Source organism: Erinaceus europaeus, chromosome 7 (assembly GCF_950295315.1).
Source record: "Erinaceus europaeus chromosome 7, mEriEur2.1, whole genome shotgun sequence".
Lineage (NCBI taxonomy): Eukaryota > Metazoa > Chordata > Mammalia > Eulipotyphla > Erinaceidae > Erinaceus > Erinaceus europaeus.
In genome coordinates, this window is record NC_080168.1 from 45056667 (window position 1) to 45079055 (window position 22389).

At 38.4% G+C, this 22389-nt stretch overlaps 1 protein-coding gene across 1 annotated transcript in view; it reads left to right on the forward strand.

The window, feature by feature from the left end:
- The window catches only part of POLR3B (RNA polymerase III subunit B), a 133685-nt gene that overhangs the window by 32560 nt on the left and 78736 nt on the right, over nt 1–22389 (forward strand). The window contains exons 9-12 of the mRNA XM_060194341.1: nt 82–190; nt 10055–10177; nt 11520–11639; nt 20470–20604. Coding sequence (XP_060050324.1) covers nt 82–190; nt 10055–10177; nt 11520–11639; nt 20470–20604 — 487 coding nt within the window. The remainder of the gene's footprint in view (nt 1–81; nt 191–10054; nt 10178–11519; nt 11640–20469; nt 20605–22389) is intronic.

Genomic DNA, 22389 nt, shown 5'->3' on the forward strand with positions numbered 1-22389 from the left:
TCTCCTACATTAATTTCTATTGTGTGTTAATAGCTTCCACTTAAGTGGGATGCAATTTAACCTACTTGTGTTTTCTTGTAGCTCTACTCATGAGAAAAAAAGCAGGACCAATATGGCTGTGAAACAAGGACGATTTTATCTGAGGCATAATACTTTGTCAGAAGATATTCCTATTGTAATTATATTTAAGGTAAGGCCTCAAGTCAGTAAGATTTCTTTACCTGGATTCATTTTATAAGTAATTAGATATTTGAAAGATATGGAGTTCCAGAAACATATTTGTGGTATATATAAATTATCAGTCAACTACTACCAGGGTTTAGATATTTTTTCAAAGAGTAGTACATTTGAATAGATAAATTATTAAAAATTTCAAAGGCATAGAGAGCATATAGTGATAATGAGTTCCCCACTCATCTCCACTGTTGTTTTTCAAAGACATCACTTGCTACTAGTGTTTGTACTTCACTGATCCAGGATGACTTTTCAGATAGAGACCATGAAAGAGCCCACAGTGCCAGAACTTTCAGGGGATGGGGGGGTCCAAACCTTTGTCAAGTACATGACAAGGCAGTTCATTTTCCAAGTAAGCTACTTTCTCAGGCTGCTTCTTCTTCTTCTAGCGTTTGCCCTTCTTTCGTAGCCAGTCAACAGCGTCAGGTTTAGCCTGATGTAAAGTTTCGAGACCTCCTTTGAATCTGGAGAGGTGGCAGTCGTTGACTATGTGGGTCATAGTCTGTCTGTAGCCGCAGGGGCAGTTCGGGTCGTCTCTGGCTCCCCAGCGAATAGCTTTTTATGCCTCTTTTTAGAGGTAGTCTATGTTTATATAGGTACATGACTGTATAGGAGGTTTATATTCTGTTTTTTAACTTTTACTTACATGCATTGCCCAACATTTTATACTTAGATAATTCTCTCTCTCTCTTTTTTTTTTTTTTTTTTTGCTAACTTACATCTTAGAGATGGTAGTATGTTGATTCAAATAGACTGTTATTTGGGGCAAAATTCTCTACTTATGAGTATACCATAATTAATCATTTTCTACCTTTGGACATATAGATCTTTTTCTATTTCAAGGGTATTTATGGAATTTTGTAGACATAAGTTGGGGTGAGAAAGTTTTACACCTGTCATTGTGAGATGAAAGATTGTATCCATGTGTCAATAAGTGCTGTAAACCGCTAAACCCCCAGTAATGAGAAACAACAATAACAAAAGTCCAACAAATGTGTAAATGAAGCATGGGCTGATGAAATACTGGTTTGTCAGAAATGTTATGACATGTTTTTCAATATATACATATATGTGTGTGTGTATATATATATATATATATATATTATTCATTAGATAGAGACAGAGAAATTGAGAGGGAGATAGGGAGAGGGACAGATGCCAGCAGCTCATTTTCACCACTTGTGAAGCTTCTCCCATACAGGTGGGACCAGGGGCTTTAACCCAGATCCTTGTACATAGTAACATGTATAGTCAACTAGTTGTGCCACCTCCTGGCTCCATGATATGTTTTTCTGTGTAAAAATGCATAGTGAAGATGCTGGATGGTGGCTCACCTGGTTAAGCACACTTACACCATGTACAAGGACCTGGGTTTGAGCCCCTGCTTCATGAGCGGTGAAGCAGGTGTCTATCTTTCTCTTTCCTTATCTGCCCTCCTCTACATTTCTCTCTGTCCTATCTAATAAAATATAAAGAAAAAAATAAAGACAACACGGCACTGGGGGTGGTGGATTCATAATGCTGGTACTGAGCCCCAGCAATAATCTGGTGGCAATTTAGGGGGCAAAAAATGCATCATGACTTTGCCAACAATCCACTAGCTTACTTGGGTAGTTTGCTATGTTGTCATGTGTGTGAGCCAGATTATAGAGGCATTGACACAAGCTTTGGTGCTGTGATTTCTTTCACTCAATCTCTCTGCCTCTATCTCTATCTAAATATGTATGTATGTATACACACATGCATATATTAAATATGTAGATAAATAAATCATTTCAAGCTGTCCAGATTGCTTACCTGGTAGATGTACCTGCTTTGCCGTACATCTAGCCCAGGTTCAGTGCCTTGGTTCATCACATGGGAGTAGTATAACACAGGTGAGAGCTTTGGTGCTGTGATATTTCTCCCTCTAGCTAACAGAGTTGACATAGAGTTGTGAAATCATGTATGCACAGGGCCCTAGTCCATTCAAAAACTAAGATGGGGGAGAGGGCGACATTTGGGTATAATGTTCCTAAGAATAAGAAAGAAGGAAATCAGGTTTCAGAGCTGTAACCAGGTAAGGGAACATAGGTGCCAGAGGGAGGAAGAGAGGCTCCTGTCAGTTAGGGAGTGTGCCTTGGATTGTCATGGATAGGTATTAGATGTTGGATAAGTGAGAATGTTAACAAGTTAAGTTCTTTCACTCACTGAAATATCTGTATTTGAAGTGAAATTACATAAAGAAGATTGTGGGTTTTATTAGACATAATAGTGTGCTTTTGACATAGTATAGTATACATAGTATAGTATATTAGACATAGTAATGCTTAGTGTGCTTTTGAATTCTCTTTATTATTGCTATTTTAATAAGTTATTTATTATTTAATGAATAGAGATAGCCAGAAATCGAGATTGTAAGGGGAGATAGAAAGGGAGAGAGTAAGAGAGACACCTGCAGACCTGCTTCACCATTTCCAAGGTTTTCCTCTGCAGGTGGAGACCGGGGACTCGAGCCCAGGTCCTTGCACATTGTAACGTGTGCTTAAGCAGTTACAACCACCCAGCCTCTGATTTCTCTAAATGAGAAATGGTAATGTTGATTTTGTTTTTTGGATGTTGATGATAGCCTTACCATTATTTCATAGTAACCAGAGAGAATTCTTTTTTTTTTTTTTTTTTGCCTCCAGGATTATCTCGGGGGCTCAGTGCCTGCACTATGAATCTACTTCTCCTGGAGGCCTTTTTTCCCCCTTTTTGTTGCCCTTGATGTTGTTGTTGGATAGGACAGAGAGATTGAGAGAGGGGAGGAAGATAGAGGGGGAGAGAAAGATAGACACCTGCAGACATACTTCACTGCTTGTGAAGCGACCCCCTGCAGGTGAGGATCTGGGGGCTCGAACCCGGATCCTCACACTGGTCCTTGTGCTTCACACTGTGTGCGCTTAATCCACTGCGCTACCACCTGGCCCCCTTAAATAAACTTTTTACTACATTTCTTCAAGGTATGTATGTTTACTTTTTATTTACTGTTGTTGTAGAGATAAAGAGGCATAGAAAGAAAGTGAAAGAGACTATAGCACTACAATTTCCTTTAATGTGGTTGGGCCTGACCTCAAACCTGGCTTGTACACATGGCAAAGCATTGAATTAGGCAAGTAAGCTATCTCGCCAGCCTGGCTTATATTTCTTCAGTACAGTAGAAATGTTAGCTTGACCTGTAAGGATCCCAGGGTGTTCATTGCAATGAGGTACTTAGTGAGTAAAAGAAAAATAATTGTCTAATTAAGTAAAAGTATATTTCCAGCAGAGGGCAGTATGATCCTATGTACATCAAAAGTGCTGTTTAGAGTTTTGATACTTGAAGGTCCACAGGACTACTCTTCTTATGACAGAAATGAGAAATTAATTATAATATATTTTAAAGTACAAAAAACTGTTTTCCTTAGGCCAGAAGTTATAAATCAATTATAATGCATATATCACTTAAATCACTGTGAAAAACAGACCTAGCAAGGTGACAAAAATTTGATAATACAGAATCTTCCATCAAATTTGTTTAATCTTTTCTTATTATTGTGAGAAAAACCTGAACACCTGTCCACTATTTATGATGTTCTATCTACCTTTGTCTTTGTTATTTTTATTGCAGCGATAGGAATTTAACCTAGGGCATCACACATTCAAGACATGTACTTTACTACTCAGCCATCTCCCCCCTCCCCCCGTGTTTATATTCATAATGTACGGCTGTCTTAAATTCTTTTTTATTTTAGTGACAACAAAACTATTTTTTAATAAATTTTATTGAATTCTTTTTTAGAATCAGTTTTTTTTTTTTCTTTTTACACCAGAGCACCAGTCAGCTCTGACTTATGGTGGTGTGGGAGATTGAACCTGTGACTCCGGAGCCTAAGGCATGACAGTCTGTTTGCATAACCATTATGCTATCTACCCCCACTAGAATCAGGTTCTAAATTAAGTTCACATGTGCATTTCTATGTTGACATTTCTGACTTATTTCTTTATGATTACAAAATAGTGCTTGCATTGTAAAAAAAAAATTAGAAAACTACGGAAAAGTGTAACTATTTTTTAAAAGATTTATTTATTAGTGAAAGAGGAGGAGGAGACAGGGAGAGAAAGAACAAGATCATGTAATGCCTGGGATTGAATTCATACTTGAAAATTCAGTGCTTTATCTACTGTGCCCCCCATCCTGGCCCACTATACCTATGTTTTTTGGATATATTTTTTCCTTTGCCTTTGTAGTGTCAACATCAACTTTATTTTATTTTTCACTTAATAGTGAATTATAATTAGCTTATAAATATATATGCTTATAAATATACATCTACATCATTATTTTAGTAGGCATTACTGCATGTGTGTGGTATGATTTATTTAACCAGTTTGCTATGGTGTGACATTTAGGTGTTTCTCCCCAGTCCCTCCCTCCCCAGGTTTTCACATTATACAACTGTGGTATCCATATATGTGTGTATGTGTGTTTATGGTACTGACTTATTTTGTGAAACTTAATTTCTGGGAATAGAAATCCCCTTTTTAAAAGATGTGTTTCATGCTGTCAAGTTTTCTTTCTAGTGTGTATTGATTGCATTATAGTCAGCACTGGAGGGACTTTGGGGTCCTAATACATGATGGTGGAAAAGGACCAGAGTTGGGGCAGAGTGTGTTTTGCAGATACCTTACCACAGAAAGATGAGAGATTGAACCCATGTGGCAACAACTTATCCATTACCCTTCTCACCCCCAACATTAAAAAAAAAATGAATTGAGTGTGTTGGACTCAAGAGATCACTCAGCCTGTTAGAGCAGGAGATTGGCATGCCTGAGGTCCCAGGTTTGATCTCTGCTATCATGCCAGAGCTGAGCAGTGTTCTGGTGTCTGTCTCATAGAAATTGATGGCTGGGGGGCGTGGCAGCACAGTAGCACAGTGTGGTGCCAGGTGCAAGGGCCAGTGTTAGGATCCCAGTTTGAGCCCCAGCGATAACCCTGGAGGCAAAAGAAAAAGGGGGGGGGGAATGATTAATGGGTCCGAGAGGGGGCACATCTGGTTAAGCATAAATGTTAAAATGCTCAAGGACAAGCCCCAGGCCCCACCTGCAGGGGCAGACCTCTCAGTAGGTGAAATGGTGCTTCTCTCCCTCCCCCTTCTTCTCTATTTCTCTATTCAGTATTTTTCTCTATCAGAATTTTTATTCATTAAACTTTTAGAGCAAATTAATTAATTTTTAGAAGTGGAGGTGGTGAAATAGATAAAACACTGGGTTCTCAAGCATGAGGTGTCAGATTCAGTCCCTGGTATTACATGTGCATAGTTTGAGTCACTTTCTCACTTCTGAAGAAATCTTTAAAAGATTTTTAAAAGTAATAAAAGCAAGTTAAAAATTAAAAAAAAAGTCCAAGTAAAATAAGTATTTTGGGCACTCAGCCTTTTATTTATTTATTTATTTGTCTCCTGTTGTAGACATGTTTTAATAAACAAATGAGAACTTGTTTGATAGTTTGTCCTTTTCTGTAGTGTAGGCAGTAGTACAGATTCCTGGATGTCTTAGAATCAGACAGGTAAGGCATGACATTCTGCTTCTTTATTTACTAGCTCTGTAACCATAGACAAATCTTCCAGTCTTCTGAAGTCTTTACTAACTCATCCATAATATGAGAAGTCCACCTAAGACAGTTGTTGGGAGACTATGTGTTTTTTATAAAGTAAATTGCCTGGAAAGAAGGTGCTTTTTTCTCTTTCCTTAGTTCTTACACATATAATGTCAGAAGCTGGAGAAAATAAACTAGGAAGGATACCAGAAAAGTCACATCATTTCTCTTTTTTTGTGTGTGTTGTGTTGACAGTCATTAGGACTTGATGGTAGTTGATTGTAACTAACAATTGGCTAAAAGTGACAGAAACAGCAGGGTTTCCAGATTCCATGCTGAGTCTGAATATGACGGATAAAGCTTTTTAGGACTAAGATCAGCCTTATTTATGGACTTGAATCACTACAAAGGTTCTCCTGCCCATGAATCTTCCCCACTTCTGTACTCCCAAGTAGAAAGTAGTCACTCTATAATAGCATCTATAGTCAGAAAGTTTCTACAGGATCAAGTTTCAAGGGCTTTGAGCATTTGTTTTTTGAAGCCTATTTAATAGCAAATTTATTTTTAAAGACAAGAAATTGCAAAGTTATAAAGGACCATCACGGTTCTCTCAGTACCTATCTGTTGGGACTGCTTTTTATAGTATACTGAGTTCTGTGATACATTCTGAATATTTGACATTTTAAAAAGTTGGCTCAAAAAAAAAAAGAACTTATTTCCCATTCTTCCCTTCACTTAATATATTTCAGCACATCACCATTAGCATTCCTATCATTCTCTTCTGCTCATTAGTATTCTGTCTTTGTAAGTCTCACTTCTTGTCACATTTAGTAGATATCCAAGAAGACTTCATGTCACTCTTTAAAGAGTATTTCCCCTTATTTTTGTTGTATGTTATTGCTGATTGCTAGAATATGAGTGACCTCTGCTGAAATGTGTTATCTTTGCAATTCTTTCATTACATAGCATTCACCTTTTGACTTATTAGGTGAAGTGATTTCAGATACCTAGAGTACAAAGAGTTCTATATAAAGCTGGCCTTCAGATGTCTAAATTATGTGTGTAAAGCAAAATGGTTGGGCATTTTGCTGATGTTTCCATAGCAATAAGTCATTTATTCGTAGCTGTGGCTTTTGAAGGCTGAATAGTTATAATGTCAGTTTGGTCTTTGGAGCTGGAACACTTTCAGTGACAATGTGAATGAATTATTAATCTGTGTCCAGTAATAAAGGAAGAGTTTAGCCATTTCTGAGCAAAGTTTTACTACCTGTCATTCTTTCTGCTTATAGGTATCATTCACGTATTTTTCCTGCATATGAATGTCATGTCTTTGCATCATAGCTTAGTAATATTTGGAAAGGATATGTATGCTAGGCTACTTGAGAATATTATGCAGTTATAAAATTTCTATGTATATATAGCATCAGGGAATTTTATTTTTATTTGGGGATTAATGGTTTATAGTCAACAATAAAATACAGTAACAAAAAAATTGAAAACATTAAGTTAGGGATAAAGTGACATGAAACATTTGTGTCCTAAGATCTATTATAAAAATACATTTGAACAAAACAAATTATACACTTAAAAAAGCTTTTAAAGTTTAAGTAGCAAATTTATTTCCAAATTGATCTCTTAGTTATTTGTGCTTTGTAATCAATTATAGCATAGCCTTTGGAAGTTACTTGCTTGGGTAGTTCTGGCTCAGGGTATTTCATGAGTCAAGATTTTTGCCAGGCTGCAGTCATCTGAAGGCTGCATTGGAAATAGAGGTTCTGCTTCCACAGTGGCTCTCCCACATGGCAGTTCTCTGTTGGAAAGAGATAACTCCTCATACTGGACATTTGCTGAAACTGCTTGAGTATGTTCAGGTTTTTCTTGCTTCCCCAAGAATGGCTTTTTAAACAAATATTTTCTTTTTTTATTTTAATTTTTATTTATTTATTATTGGATAGAGATTGAGAGGAATGGGGGAGCTAGAGAGGGAGAGGAAGACAGAGAGACACCGGTAGCCCTACTTCACCACTTATGAAGCTTTCCTTCTCCAGGCAGAGACCAGGGGCTTGAACCTGGGACCTTGTGCACTGTAATGTGTGTGTTTAACCAGGTGTACCACCACCTGGCCCCATAGAACAGCTCTTTTAATTAAGAGTAAGCTAGAAGGAAGCTCCAGTGCCTTAGGTCCAAGTCTTCAAAGTTGTGCATTGTTGCTGCCACATTTTATTCTATAAGAGTCATTAAATTTAGCAAATACTCAATGTGTGGAGAATTCATTTTCACTTTTCAAAGAGAGTATCAAAGAGTAACATTTAAAAATTTTTAACAGCCTAAGAGGGACATAGCATATATTTTGCCTTCCTCCTAGTTTCAAAATTGTTGATAAGTTTATATCTGATCTTGAAGTATCCAAATTAAATTTACATAATAGAGATGCCTATAGTTCAAATGTAGAAATAAAAACACTGAGTGGAAGAGGTGACTTGACATTAGTGCTTATACAGCCAGAGTCTTTTGTTAACATTCTGTTAAAATATAACTCAGTTTTCTTGGCTTAGAGGTTTCCTTTCCATTGTACTCAATGTGATGTTCTTGATACTGCATTGGAACTTTTTTTTTTTTTTTAACTTTTCCCTTTCTCATGTGTATAGAGAACTCAGAACCAGAGCATCAAAGACTAATTACATCATTTACCTGGTTCTGTCTTTCCTGAATTGTTAAAGGAAGAATTTTAATGCAAACATAACTTCTCCCTCTGACTTCTTTTTTTATATTTATTTTATTTATTTATTCCCTTTTGTTGCCCTTGTTGTTTTATTGTTGTAGTTATTATTGTTGTTGTTGTTGTTGGATAGGACAGAGAGAAATGGAGAGAGGAGGGGAAGACAGAGAGGAGGAGAGAAAGATAGACACCTGCAGACCTGCTTCACCGCCTGTGAAGCGACTCCCCTGCAGGTGGGGAGCCGGGGTTCGAACCGGATCCTTATGCCGGTCTTTGTGCTTTGCGCCACCTGCGCTTAGCCCGCTGTACTACAGCCTGACTGCCCTCCCTCTGACTTCTAAGAAGCAGATTATTTCTCTGCCAACAGAGGTTTAGTGAGATTATGCTCTGTTTTCTTTTCTTTTCTTTTCTTTTCTTTTCTTTTCTTTTCTTTTCTTTTCTTTTCTTTTCTTTTCTTTTCTTTTCTTTTCTTTTCTTTTCTTTTTTTCCCTCCAGGGTTATTGCTGGGCTCGGTGCCTGCACCATGAATCCACCGCTCCTGGAGGCCATTTTTTCCCCTTTTTGTTGCCCTAGTTGTTGCAGCCTCCTTGCGGTTATTATTGCCATTGTTGACGTTGCTTTGTTATTGGATAGGACAGAGAGAAATGGAGAGAGGAGGGGAAGACAGAGAGGAGGAGAGAAAGATAGACACCTGCATACCTGCTTCACCGCCCGTGAAGCAACTCCACTGCAGGTGGGGAGCCGGGGGCTCGAACCGGGACCCTTACGCCGGTCCCTGCGCTTTGCGCCACGTGCGCTTAACCCACTGCGCCACCGCCCGACCGCCAATGCTCTGTTTCTTAATATGGCAGAACTCCAGGCAGATGTGTGAAGGAGTGAGCCTTAGTACCATATGGAATCTACAAAGACCTTCATAGTTGACTTCCACCTTGAAACCTGTTAGGTGTGTTTACGATTTAAAAAATATCTTTTAAAACCTACTTACACTATAGCTTGATATCTCTAGAATGGTAAAACTAAGGATCCATTAGGAAAAATTTTTCTAGCCTGAATATGAATTATTTGACAGTCTTCTGAAAAAATAAGTCTTAATGACAAAACTAATTTGGCCTCTGTTTTCAGTGGTGAATATTTTCTGACTTACTGTCGTTGGATGGCCTTTCTTTTTCAGTTTGCCTTTATAATTTTGAACTGTGTCCATATTATACCTTCCTACTTCCTTTTATTTATATGAAACACATAAGAATATTTAAGCATTTTAGGAGATAGTACACATGTAAAAAGTGCTTGAGAATATTTGTTTTCCTTCCTAATCAGAATTTCTGTTTCAGGTTCTTATACAGCTTCGGCTATGGCTGCCAGTGCCAGATGGCACCATTTCTGAGAAAAGAGCTAGCTTTTGCTTAGAAGTAATACCCACAAACAATGCCAAATTAGCATAAGCAAATGTCAGTGAGTTAACACAAAGCCAACACTCTTTCTATCTTTTCTTTCCTTCCTAGGCCATGGGTGTTGAGAGTGACCAGGAAATTGTGCAGATGATTGGAACAGAGGAGCACGTGATGGCTGCATTTGGACCCAGTTTGGAGGAGTGCCAGAAAGCTCAGATTTTCACACAGATGCAGGTGTGTCTTTTCATGTTGTCCTTCACTGTGAAAGGGAATTGGAGATTTAATGCTGCTCATTGATAAAGCATTAGATTCAATGACTTTTGGGGATGCAGATTTGGGAGGGTTGTTGGGGAGATAAGAGAAGTGGTAGAAGCCTCTTTAACTCAGCTTTTTTTTTGGGATTAGAGGAAGGGTTTGCCTAGACAAATTACTGGGTTGTCAGAAAAGTCCTGACACATTTTTGCATTGAAAAACAGAAAAATATGTCTGACATATAAAATATCAGTATCCTTGTCCACAAGGTGGCACAGTAAATGAAGTCATTCAAGCATGAGGTCCTGAGTTCAGTCCCTGGCATCGCAAATGCCAGAGTGGTGCTCTGGATCTCCCTCATTTCTCTTCTATCTCTCATAAACAAATGTTTAAATAAATTGAGTAATATGTATATTACTCATCCTTGCTTTCTAAATTTTCTAAATGATCATGTACCAATTATATAGTGAGAAAATGAAATCATATGATAAAAGTGAAATAGTTTAATGGCAGGTGATAGTATTTATTGTTAACTTATGACAAAAGTTCAATTTTTTAAATATTTATTTTTCCCTTTTTTCTTGCCCTTGTTTTTCATTGTTATTGTAGTTGTTGTTATTGATGTTGATGTTGTTGGATAGGACAGAGAGAAGTGGAGAGAGACAGGGAAAGACAGACACCTGAAGACCTGCTTCACCACCTGTGAAGAGACTCCCTTGCAGGTGGGGAGCCAGGGACTTGAACCGGGATTCTTCCACCAGTCCTTACACTTTGCGCCATGTGCTCTTAACCCACTGCGCTACCACCTGACTCCCAAAAGTTGAATTTTTTTTTTTTTCCCTCCTCCAGGGTTATTGCTGGGCTCGGTGCCTGCACCATGAATCCACCGCTCCTGGAAGCCATTTTTTTCCCCCTTTTTTGTAGCTTCATTGTGGTTATTACTATTGCCCTTGTTGATGCAATTCGTAGTTAGATAGGACAGAGAGAAATGGAGAGAGGAGGGGAAGACAGAAAAGGGGAGAGAAAGATAGACACCTGCAGACCTGCTTCACCGCCTGTGAAGCGACTCCCCTGCAGGTGGGGAGCCGGGGGCTCGAACCGGGATCCTTACGCCAGTCCCTGCGCTTTGCGCCACATGCGCTTAACCCACTGCGCCACCGCCCGACCCCCAAAAGTTGAATTTTTAACTGGACTTATTGCACCTTTGTATATAACCAGTTCTTTGGTATTTTTGCTTGCAGTATTATATGTAATTAAAGTTGCTCAATAAATTGTTATCGATGATGATATTTAAATGCTTTTGTAATATTTTCTGGTTTTATAGGCATTAAAATACATAGGGAACAAAGTAAGAAGGCAAAGAATGTGGGGAGGTGGACCAAAGAAAACCAAAATAGAAGAAGCAAGAGAGCTCCTGGCTTCGACCATTCTCACCCATGTACCTGTGAGTATCACCTTTGCAACTGTGAGTGAGCAAGCATGTTTTGGAGGCTCATGCATTTCTTTTAATAAATTTTGAATGCAAATTTACATTTTTATTATTTTAAATTTACATTATTTAGAGTCCACTTTCACAGCTGGGGCAGGAGGTGCAACAGTAAAGCACAGGACTTGGATATGTAGTGTCTTTAGTTTAATGTCTGGCATCATTTGTCAGAGTAGCATTCTAGTTTTCATTCTTTTTTGTCATTAATAAAAAACTAAATCTTTTTTTTTTTTTTAAGTCTGATCCTTAGTAAAAGAGAATTCTGTGTTTGGAAAGCAGGCATTTAAATATCTCCCTGCCATTTTACATGTCCAGATATAATAATTTATACTGTAGTAGTCAGACCAGGTAGGATAATATTTTAAGGGCATGCATTATTTATGATGTAAGGCCTATGACTCTGTGATCTTATGAATACTGATTGCCAGAAATTAGAACACTGATCCTTTAATCACTTGAAGTTATGTGAATTTTTGTACATAGAAACCAATGTGGGGGTTGGGGGGGGATGTTGGATGGTAGCACAGCGGGTTAAGTACATGTGGCACAAAGCGCAAGGACCGGCATAAGGATCCTGGTTCAAGCTCCCGGCTCCCCACCTGTAGGGAAGTCGCTTCACAAGCGGTGAAGCAAGTCTGCAGATGTCTATCTTTCTCTCCCTCTCTCTGTCTTCCCTTCCTCTCTCTATTTCTCTCTGTCCTGTCCGACAATGATGACATCAATAACAACAACAATAATAACTACAACAACAAAAACAAAGGCACAAAAGGGGAGAAAAAAGCAAAAATTGAAAAAAATTATATATATAAAACCAATGCCAGGACTCTCCAGACCAAGAGAGAGACAGGCTGGGAGTATGGATCAACCTGTCAACACCCATGTTCAGTGGGGAAGCAAGTACAGAAGCCAGACCTTCCACCATCCCACAATGACCTTGGGTCCATACTCCCAGAGGGTAAAAGAATAGGAAAGCTATCAGGGGAGGGGATGGGATACAGAGTTCTGGTGGTGGGAATTGTGTGGAGTTATACCCTTCTTATCCTATGGTTTAGTCAATGTTTCCTTTTTATAAATAAAAAATTTAAAAAAGAAGAAGAAGGGGAAGAGGAGGAAGAAGAAGGAGAAGGAGAAGGAAAAGAAGAAGGAGAAGGAGAAGGAGAAGAAGAAGAAGAAGAAGAAGAAGAAGAAGAAGAAGAAGAAGAAGAAATAATAGTCCCTGGGAGACAGACATGGGTATCTTTTTCAAAGTCTTCCCCTCAGTGACTGTAATATACAGGAAGATGTAACCTATATGAGCAATATTAGTGTAACACTAGTAAATAGTGGTAGAATTAAAACAGGAAACTTTGGGAGGACATAACTCATCCTGCAGAGCCTGAGACTTGTCATGTGCAGGTTATGGCACCATAATCCTGGCACCATAGTCCCTGAGGAAGCTCTAATGATTCAGTTTCATCCTCTGTCTCTTTATCTGATTTAAAGCGGGGGGGGGGGGGTGTAAAATTAAAAAAACAGACCCCAGAGCCACAAAAACAAATTATGTGTATTCTGTAAACAATGTGGGACTGAGAGCCTCATAAAGGGTTTGGAACTAACTCATTGCAACTATTTTCCATTATCAGTAGTTTATTCTCCCCCTCTCTATATATACATACATACATACATATACATATATATATAATATATTATTGTACTTATTTTCCTCTGGTTCTTTCATTTTAACATTTTGTATTCATCATGTACTGCTACTCAATTTTATGGTTTTGAAGGCTATAATTATAGTGGTGGAACTCAAATGCGATTGTTTTAGATACATCTATGTGAAAGAGGAAAGATGGGCAGAATATTCCACAGTCTCTAACATAACTCAAGTCCAACTGCAAGGAAAACAAAAACAAATAAACCAGTGGGGCTACATCAAACTGAAAACCTTCTACACAGCAAAAGGAGAGGTCCCCTATGGACTGGGAAAAATCTTTACATGCCAAACATCAAACAAAGAGCTGATATCCAAAATATATAAAGAACTCACCAAACTCACAACAAAAAACAAACAACCCCATCAAAAAATGGAAGAGGAAACTTTATTTTTGCCAATAAGATTATTGCTGTACCTGCACAATTTGCTTCCAGAGGACTGTTTTTTTTCCTTTTCTTCTTTTAGATAGAGAGTAAGATACAGAGGTAGAGAGACATTGGGAGAGAAAAGGAGAGGGCATTTACCACACTGCTCTCCTGTGTTGTGGCTTCCCCCTTGTAGGTTCTTCCATATGGCATTCGGGGCTTGAACCTCATGCATAGTAAAATGTGTACTCTACTGGGTGAGCTATATCTTTTGTAAAGTACAGCAGTGTGCTATTTATAAATACCCACATTTATCTATTCATCAATGTCTTGGGAGAATTTGCAATATATACAAAAGAGAGAAAAATGAACTTCATTAAAGTTAAAATTTTTGGTTAATAAAACTTTGCTTCAGCTTTTCCATTACCAAAGAAGGTTAAATACAACTAGCAGGCTTATGTGTTCAATGTAATTAGCCACAATAATATAAAAAATAAAATATAAATTAGATGTACTTGAGTGGAAGATACTACAATTTATATATATATCAGTTGAGAATATATGTTACTTATAACTGTCTCCAAACTTTTTCAACTTGGTATAGTACCTTTAAATTTTTTAAAAGTTTTATTAATGATTTAATATTGATTTACAAAGTTACGAGATAACAGGGATATAATTCCTCACCATTCCCACCACCAGATTTCTTTATTTTATTTTATTTATAAAAAGGAAACATTGACTAAACCATAGGATAAGAGGGGTACAACGCCACACAGTTCCCACCACCAGAACTCCATATCCCATCCCCTCCCTTGATAGCTTTCCTATTTAACCCTCTGGGAGTATGGAGCCAGGGTCATTGTGGGATGCAGAAGGTGGAAGGTCTGGCTTCTGTAATTGCTTCCCCACTGAACATGGGCATTGACAGGTCGATCCATACTCCCAGTCTGCCTCTCTCTTTCCCTAGTGGGGTGGGGTTCTGGGGAATCGGAGCTCCAGGACACATTGGTGGGGTTGTCTCTCCAGGGAAGTCTAGTCAGCATCATGCTAGCATCTGGAACCTGGTGGTTGAAAAGAGAGTTAACATATGAAGCCAAACAAATTGTTGAATAATCATGAACCTAAAGGTTGGAATAGTGCAGATGAAGAATTTGGAGGGGGAGAGAATCGCCATTTTGTAAATAGCTAGTAGCACATTTTAGTCATATTCCAAAGGGTCTGTGGCTATACTAGTTTTTGTGGTTTTTTTGCTTTTTTTTTCCCCCTGAGCCAGAAATCTGATATGAGGTGTATCTAAGTTATTATCTGGGGAGATGATGTCATGGCTTGAAAAAGGACCAGAAGCTGGATCAGGGAAGAGAGTAGCTCCTAAATATGGAAAGGTGCATAAATATTGTTTACTGTAAACCCCATCAATTTGATGTGATCTGGGGCCCATATTCAGCTGAGGAGTCTGTGTGACCTCTGCATCCCTGTAGATCTGATCCCACATTCTTTGGTCATGAGTAGGAATGTTCCAAGCTGCCCCAATATCAGGATCCATCTTCCTCAAGTGTAGCAGAGTATGTTGTCCATCCTCCCTTTGGAGGATGGAACATTCTCTACCATTGTTGATACAAGTTGAGGGCATGGTCCTATGGGAGGCCACAAAGGGGTCTGTTTTGTTGTTGCAGATAGAGACGACTGCTAAAAATTCGAGGTGTAGGCCCATCATGTCTGTTTGGGATCCTCAGGACTCCCCGTACAGGGCCCCAGCTGATGGGTTGGCCTGATAGTGACTTAAAGAGTCATCATTAAAGTATGCCAGTCTCTTGACCTTATTCAGCTTTTGCAGTCCTTGCTTTGATAAGGATAGCTTGGGAGTGAGTGAGGGAAGTATAATAGGAAATAGGTGCGGAGGGTATCTAAGTCTAAGTAGACACTATTTCATTATGAACTTCATACTGACCACTGCAGACTATTGTGTACTTTTGCTTTCAGGTATATATTTTGCCCTAATTTATGGATACATATGAACATATGCCTTATCTCATGGGACCTGGTCTATATCTAGGTTTTGGGACTTTGTTATGAAGTGAGCCACCTGGAATGGAATTAGAGAATCCTATGAAAGGAAAGGTCTCACCTGAGTAATGAGGCCGAAGGGTTGTCATTCCACACCTGAAGTCTCTGGACACAGTCTGAAGTGAAGCATACCAAAGTGGTAGTCGTTGCATTGATTAGATTGCTATCAGCAGATGTGATATCATTTGGTATGAATTGAGAGAAGCATGCAGGAAAGTGAGCCCCACTCTAGAGGTTCAAAGACTGGGGAAATATAGGCTCTATAGAAGAAGTGGGAGGTTCCTGCTATCTTAGTGTTTCAGAAGGCAATAGATAGTTACTGTTATAATCATATTATTTGGCAATTGGGTTAACTTTGAAATATCCCTTTGTTAGGATTTTCTGTATCATACACAACATCATCATAATTTATGTCCTTTGACATTATTTATATATAGCTGTGCCACCAGTTGCTTCTGTTCTCCCTGGTCTAAGCTTTTAAGAGAGTCAACATTTCAAAGACTCAGCCTATGGTCTGTGCATTAAGAAGTTTAAGACATCCAATCAATTTTTCCCCTCTCATATTAATTAAATAGTGATTTATATGACCACAAATTAATAGGCATGTACATAAATACCATTCCCACCACCAAAAGACTGTGTCCCTACCCACCCGCAACACCTCCTCACCCCCCACCCCCACCCACCCCCACTTCCCTGCCCCATGAAGCCGAACATCCACCCTAGCCGTCAACCCAGGGTTTTTGCTTTGGTGCCCTACTCCATTTTCTTATGGTCCTGCCTTCTCTTCCTTTCTAAGTCACACCCATACCTATTATTACTTCTGAATGCCCTTTCTTTTTTCCTCTTCTCCCTCTGGGTCCCAATTGAATTGGAATTCAGAGCCCTCTGGTCATTCTACTCTAACATTTCTCCCCCTCTGGGAGTATCGACCAAAATCCTTTGTTTATTTGTTTTTTTGTATTTGTTTTGCTTTTAATTTGTTTTACTAATGAGAAAGATAGGTGGAGAAAGAGCCAGATGTCACTCTGGTACATGTGCTGCCAGGGATTGAACTTAAAACCTCATGCTTGGGAGTGCAATGCTTTATCCGGTGCTTTATCTACTACTCCACCTTCTGGATCATTGGACCAAAATTCTGTATGGCATACAGAAGGTGGGAGTTCTGGCTTCCATAATTGCTTCTCTGTTGGACATAGGCTTTGGCCAGTCGAACCATACCCCCAGCCTTTTTCTGTCTTTCTCTAGTGGGGTAGTGCTCTGGAGAGGTGTGGTTCTAGGACACATTGGTGAGGTCATCTGTGGGGAAGTCAGGATGGAATCATAGTAGCATCTGCAACTTGGTGGCTGAATGGTAGTAAAATGTAAAGCAGGACAAAATGTTTCATAAACACGAACCAAAAAGTAGAAATAGAGTAGATGAGAATAGCATCTTAGGTTGGAAAGAAGCTAGGAAATCTATTTTAGGTATGTTCTTAGGGCCCTCTGACTTTAGTAATCCAAAACTGTCTTTTTCTGCTCAGTGTTACACAGTATCAGTTGTGTTTTGAGTATGGACAAGATGTATTTTTTTAAAGGGCTAGATTTGTTTCAGCATTGAAATTTTTTTGTCCTTTTTTAAAGATTTGATTTATTTTTAAAGTTTTAATTTTTTTATTATCTTCATTTATTGGACAGAGACAGCCAGAAATTGAGAGGGAAAGGGGTGATAGAAAGAGAGACAGAGGTACACCTGCAGAATCCCTTCACCACTTACAAAGTGCCGGGATAGCCTGAGGGTGCTTCTTTGCGAGCACATGCTCTCTGGTTTGGAGAGAACCAGAGCCAACCTAGGCTGCTGTGATCAGGAACTCGTGCCGGGCTAGCGTCGCAGGAGAGAGAGAGAGAGAGACACACACTGTGGGACTCGCAGACGCAATCCAATGTTTTTAATCAGAAAAGAAGATTCTTTTATACTTGCCAAGAAGTAAGTGGTAGGGTGGAAAACAGGATGTGACTAGGAAAAAACATCCTGTGAAAAGAGAGTGCGAACCAGTGGGGATTAAACCTGCAGGCAGGGTGGGTCTCTGGTAAAACAGTGATTATGTAAATAGACCACAGCATTAAGCAGTGGAGCAGGGGGGAGCTGGCTTACTGCCCAACAACAAAGCTTTCCCTTTGCAGGTCAGACGGGGAGTTGAATCTGTGTCCTTACACATTATAACGTGAGCTCAACCAGGTGTGCCACCACTTGGCCCCTTTATTTATTTATTAATGAGATATGTGGAAGGAGAAATTAAAGAGAACCATAGCATCACTCTGTTACACGTGCTACTGGGGATTGAACTCAGGACCTTAATATATTTGCGAGTCCAACACTATCCACTGTGCTAACTTTAGGGCTGCAGCCTTTTTTTTTTTAATCTATGTAATTGTTTTAAGGACTCAAGGTAACAAAATATCTTCTAGGACTACTTATCTTTTACCATATTTTAAGGAAATAAATTGACTTAGACAAGAAGAGAGGCTTCGTCTAAAGGAGAATGAGTGTTCTTTTTTTATTATTTATTTATTGGTTAGAGACAGGCAGAGAGAGGGGAAGAGAAACCACAGCACTGAAGCTTCCTTCATTAAAATAGGGACTGGATTCGAACCTGGGTTTAGCCATAGCAAAGCTTCATAGATGAGCTATTCCACAGGCCCCACATACATTATTTCTAATATCATATATTATTTAGTTGGATTCCTTTTTTCTTTTGCCTCCAGATCTTGGTGCCTGCACTACAAATCCACTGCTCCTGTGGCCATTTTTTCAGTTTTTTGTATAGGGCAGAGAGAAATTGAGAAGGGAGGGGAAGATAGGGAGAAAGAAAGATAGATCTGCAGACCTGCCTTTCCTCTTGTGAAACGACCTCCTTGAAGGTGGGGAGCAGGGGTCTCAAATGCAGATCCTTACACTTTGTACCATGCACTTAACCCAGTACACTACCGCCCAGTCCCAAGTTAGGTTCTTTAATAGCATCAACAAAATGTGTGAAGGCAAATAGTTGTTGTTCTTTGAAAGTAAGATTATTCTGTCATATTGACAAACTAAATAGGAACATCACTGGACTGTACTCCACGATTAGGAAAAGTAATATAGTTTTATAATAAGAATCCTCTAGAAAATTGCTTTAGAGTTGACAGAGTTTAGTCTGTACTCATCATCATTTTAAATGCAAGGCCAAAATTTACCTAATACCTAACGTTTATCTCCTCAAAAAAGCCAGTACAATTTCTAACCATTTTAGTTTTAATTTACAGCTTAGCTAGATTCCTTCATTTGAATCCAGTTTTATACTAGAGGAGTTTAAATAATACATGTATAGCAAATTTATTAATCAGTTTATTCATTCATTAGATATTTACCGAGTACCAGAAAATGTTTTAGTACTCTTCTTCAATTCTGTTGCTGTATAGCACATAATATCTAAATATCGGTGACTTATAAAAACTGTTTACTGAACTCTTACAGTTCTGTGGTTTGATTGGGTTCAATTATGAGGGGAAGGGATTTTCATCTTGGGAGGTACCATCTTACTTCAAAGTTGCTGACAAATAACAGCAAAGATATCTGGGAGCCATTTGAAGGCTTAACTAGGGTGAACTTTCAACATGATTTCTCCATGGATCTGTAATCTGGCTGCTCAGTGATGTTGTTCTTTCTTTTCTTTTTTATATACCAGAGTACTGGTATATAAAGTCCCAGGAGATTAAGCCTGGGACTTCAGAACCGCAGGCATGCATAGCCACCATGCTTTTCTCCCCTACCCTCCTCAGTGCTTTTCTGAGTAACCTTTCTCTCCCAAAAGAGTATCCTGAACTTCTTATATGGCATCAAATAACTAAGAGAAGAGAGCTGGCCAGTTCATAAGCCAATCCAAAGGGGCTATTTAACTTCACTTCTTAATGAAGGCATATCTTGAAACATAGACATGTGTTGTCTTTGAAGCTTGTCTTTGAAGAAACCATGCCACTAGTACAGAGTACAATGTGAAGAAAAACTACTCTAGCTCTGATAAAGTTTGTAGACTAGTTATAATTCTTTGAATAAGGAGAATCGTGGATATTTCTTTATTTGTTTTATCCTCTTCCTCCTCCCAAGCTACTGATTATTTTCTTTTAAAATATTATAACATTGGCTCTTTTCTTGAGTCCCCTTAAATTTTAATGTCAGGGTCCCAGTTGTGGCATACTAGGTTCAAGCCCCCTGGCCCCAACTGCAAGGAAGAGTCTTCACAAGTGGTAAAACAGTGCTGCAGGTATTCCTCTTTCTCTGTCTCCCACTTCCCTTTCAGTTTTTTTCAATCTGTATCCCAATAAATAAATATTAATGTACAGTGTCCTAAACTCTTTTCTTTCTTTCTTTCTTTCTTTCTTTCTTTCTTTCTTTCTTTCTTTCTTTCTCTCTTTCTTTCTTTCTTTCTCTCTCTCATTCATTCATTCATTCATTCTTTCTTTCTTAAGATTTTATTTATTAATGAGAAAGTAGGAGAAGAGAGAGAAAGAACAAGACATCACTCCTGGTACATGTGTTGCCAGGAGTTGAACTCAAGATGTCATGCATAAGAGTCCAATGCTTAATCCACTGCACCACCTCCCAGACCACCTAAACTTTTCTTTAATTTTTGAATTACAGGTTAAAGAATTCAATTTCCGAGCTAAATGCATCTATACTGCAGTGATGGTGCGCAGAGTAATTCTGGCCCAAGGAGATAACAAAGTTGACGACAGAGACTATTATGGTAACAAGCGACTGGAATTGGCTGGACAGGTGATTTAATTATTTTATGTCAGAAATCTCATTTTCTTTAATAGAAATTAATTAAATGTAATATGGATTGCATATATTTTAAGTATACACATTTCATATGATGCACAATCTCTTTGACTTAAGAATTTCTTTAGCCATGAAAATTGTATCTTAATTCTATAAATAAGTTAATATAGTGAATTTTCAGTTATTAGTTTTGTTAACGATTAGAGTATGGAGGTTATGGGGAGGTTCTTTGCTTCATCTCCACTCAGATATATATTATAGGCCTGTTTTATATATAGTCTATAGTCATATTGTACAACTAAACATCTCAGAGAATATGACCATATCTGGCTCTTATCTTGATGCAGTAGAAGTAAACTTCATGAAGGTATCTCTATAAATTGAGCAGCTTATATGAGGTGTCAGATGTAATAGATGCTCATCATGTATTTGGTTACATAATTAATTCATTACAGTTTCTCAGTATTTTGCCTTAAAGACCTTTTGAATTCTGATATTCTTGGTTTACTTGCTGTCTTAGTCAACATCAGTGTCCTCTATCTACTCAGCCGAGTTTTAAATGGCTCATCCATCTGTACTCCTCTCACCCAACATTCTACTTAACAGAAGAGTCACCAAATGCTTATTATCCACTTCCTAAGTGCATCTCTGATTTGCCTCTAGGTTAATTATAGTATTAGTATATGTCTTAAGAAACATCAACATAATCTCTTCAGGAAGTTCTCTGTTCTTAGCTTCACCCTCACCCTATTCACCTCCCACAGCAAAACTAAAAAATCTTGACATCAACATGATCTTTTCACTCACTGTTGTGTTCAAACAACAAGAATGGCTGACTCCCCATTCCAGAAAGCAGTGTGATCATCACAAGTTGTGATGTAGTTTTTGGAAAGATGCCAGTAGCCAAATGATGTGTTTTTATGTGTCAGCCAAACCACTTTTTTTTTTTTTTAGTGTTTAGAGTCTAGGTTATTGATAACAACCCTCCTTATAAAACCATCATGTTATAATTGTCATAAAGTGATGATAAAGAAGGATATTAAAATTTCTTAGTAATTAAGGGTATGGTAACTTTTTTTTTCTGGTGGCCATCTTTTTTCCCCCATTGTTTTTGTTTCCATTGTTCTTGTTGGGTAGGACAGAGAGAAATCGAGAGGAGGGGAAGACAGAGAGGGGGAGAGAATGACACCTGCACACCTGCTTCACCGCCTGTGAAACAAACCCCCTGCAGGTAGGGATCTAGGGGCTTGAACCGGGATCCTTACACCGGTCCTTGTGCTTCATGCCATGTGTTCTTAACCTAGTGTGCTCCTACCCGTTCCCAGTACTTCTGTATAGATGGTTAAATAAGGCAATTGTGTATTTATAATCAGAGGCATTATTTTTCTAGGAGACATTTCTTGAGTTGTCTTAAAAGTTATGATATGTTTTTTTCTATGTATTTCAATGCAAAAATGTGTCATGACTTTTACTACAACCCAATAACTGATAATACTCAGCCTAGACTGAGATTTTTTTCCAGGTGCAAAATGCCCTTTTCCCTGCCCCCCTCCCCACTGGTTGTGATTTGTCTTAACAACTTTAAAGAGTATTTCTAAAAAATTTTAAACTATGATATAATAATTGAACACTATAAAATAGACATTTGGTAAAACTGATAACACAGTACATTAAAAAAAAATAACATAAACCTAGTAAAAAGAATTCAAACATTTATAAGTAAGCTTACAATGAAAATGAGTCTTTCTGCCCCCTCTTTACTTTCTTTCCTACTTGACC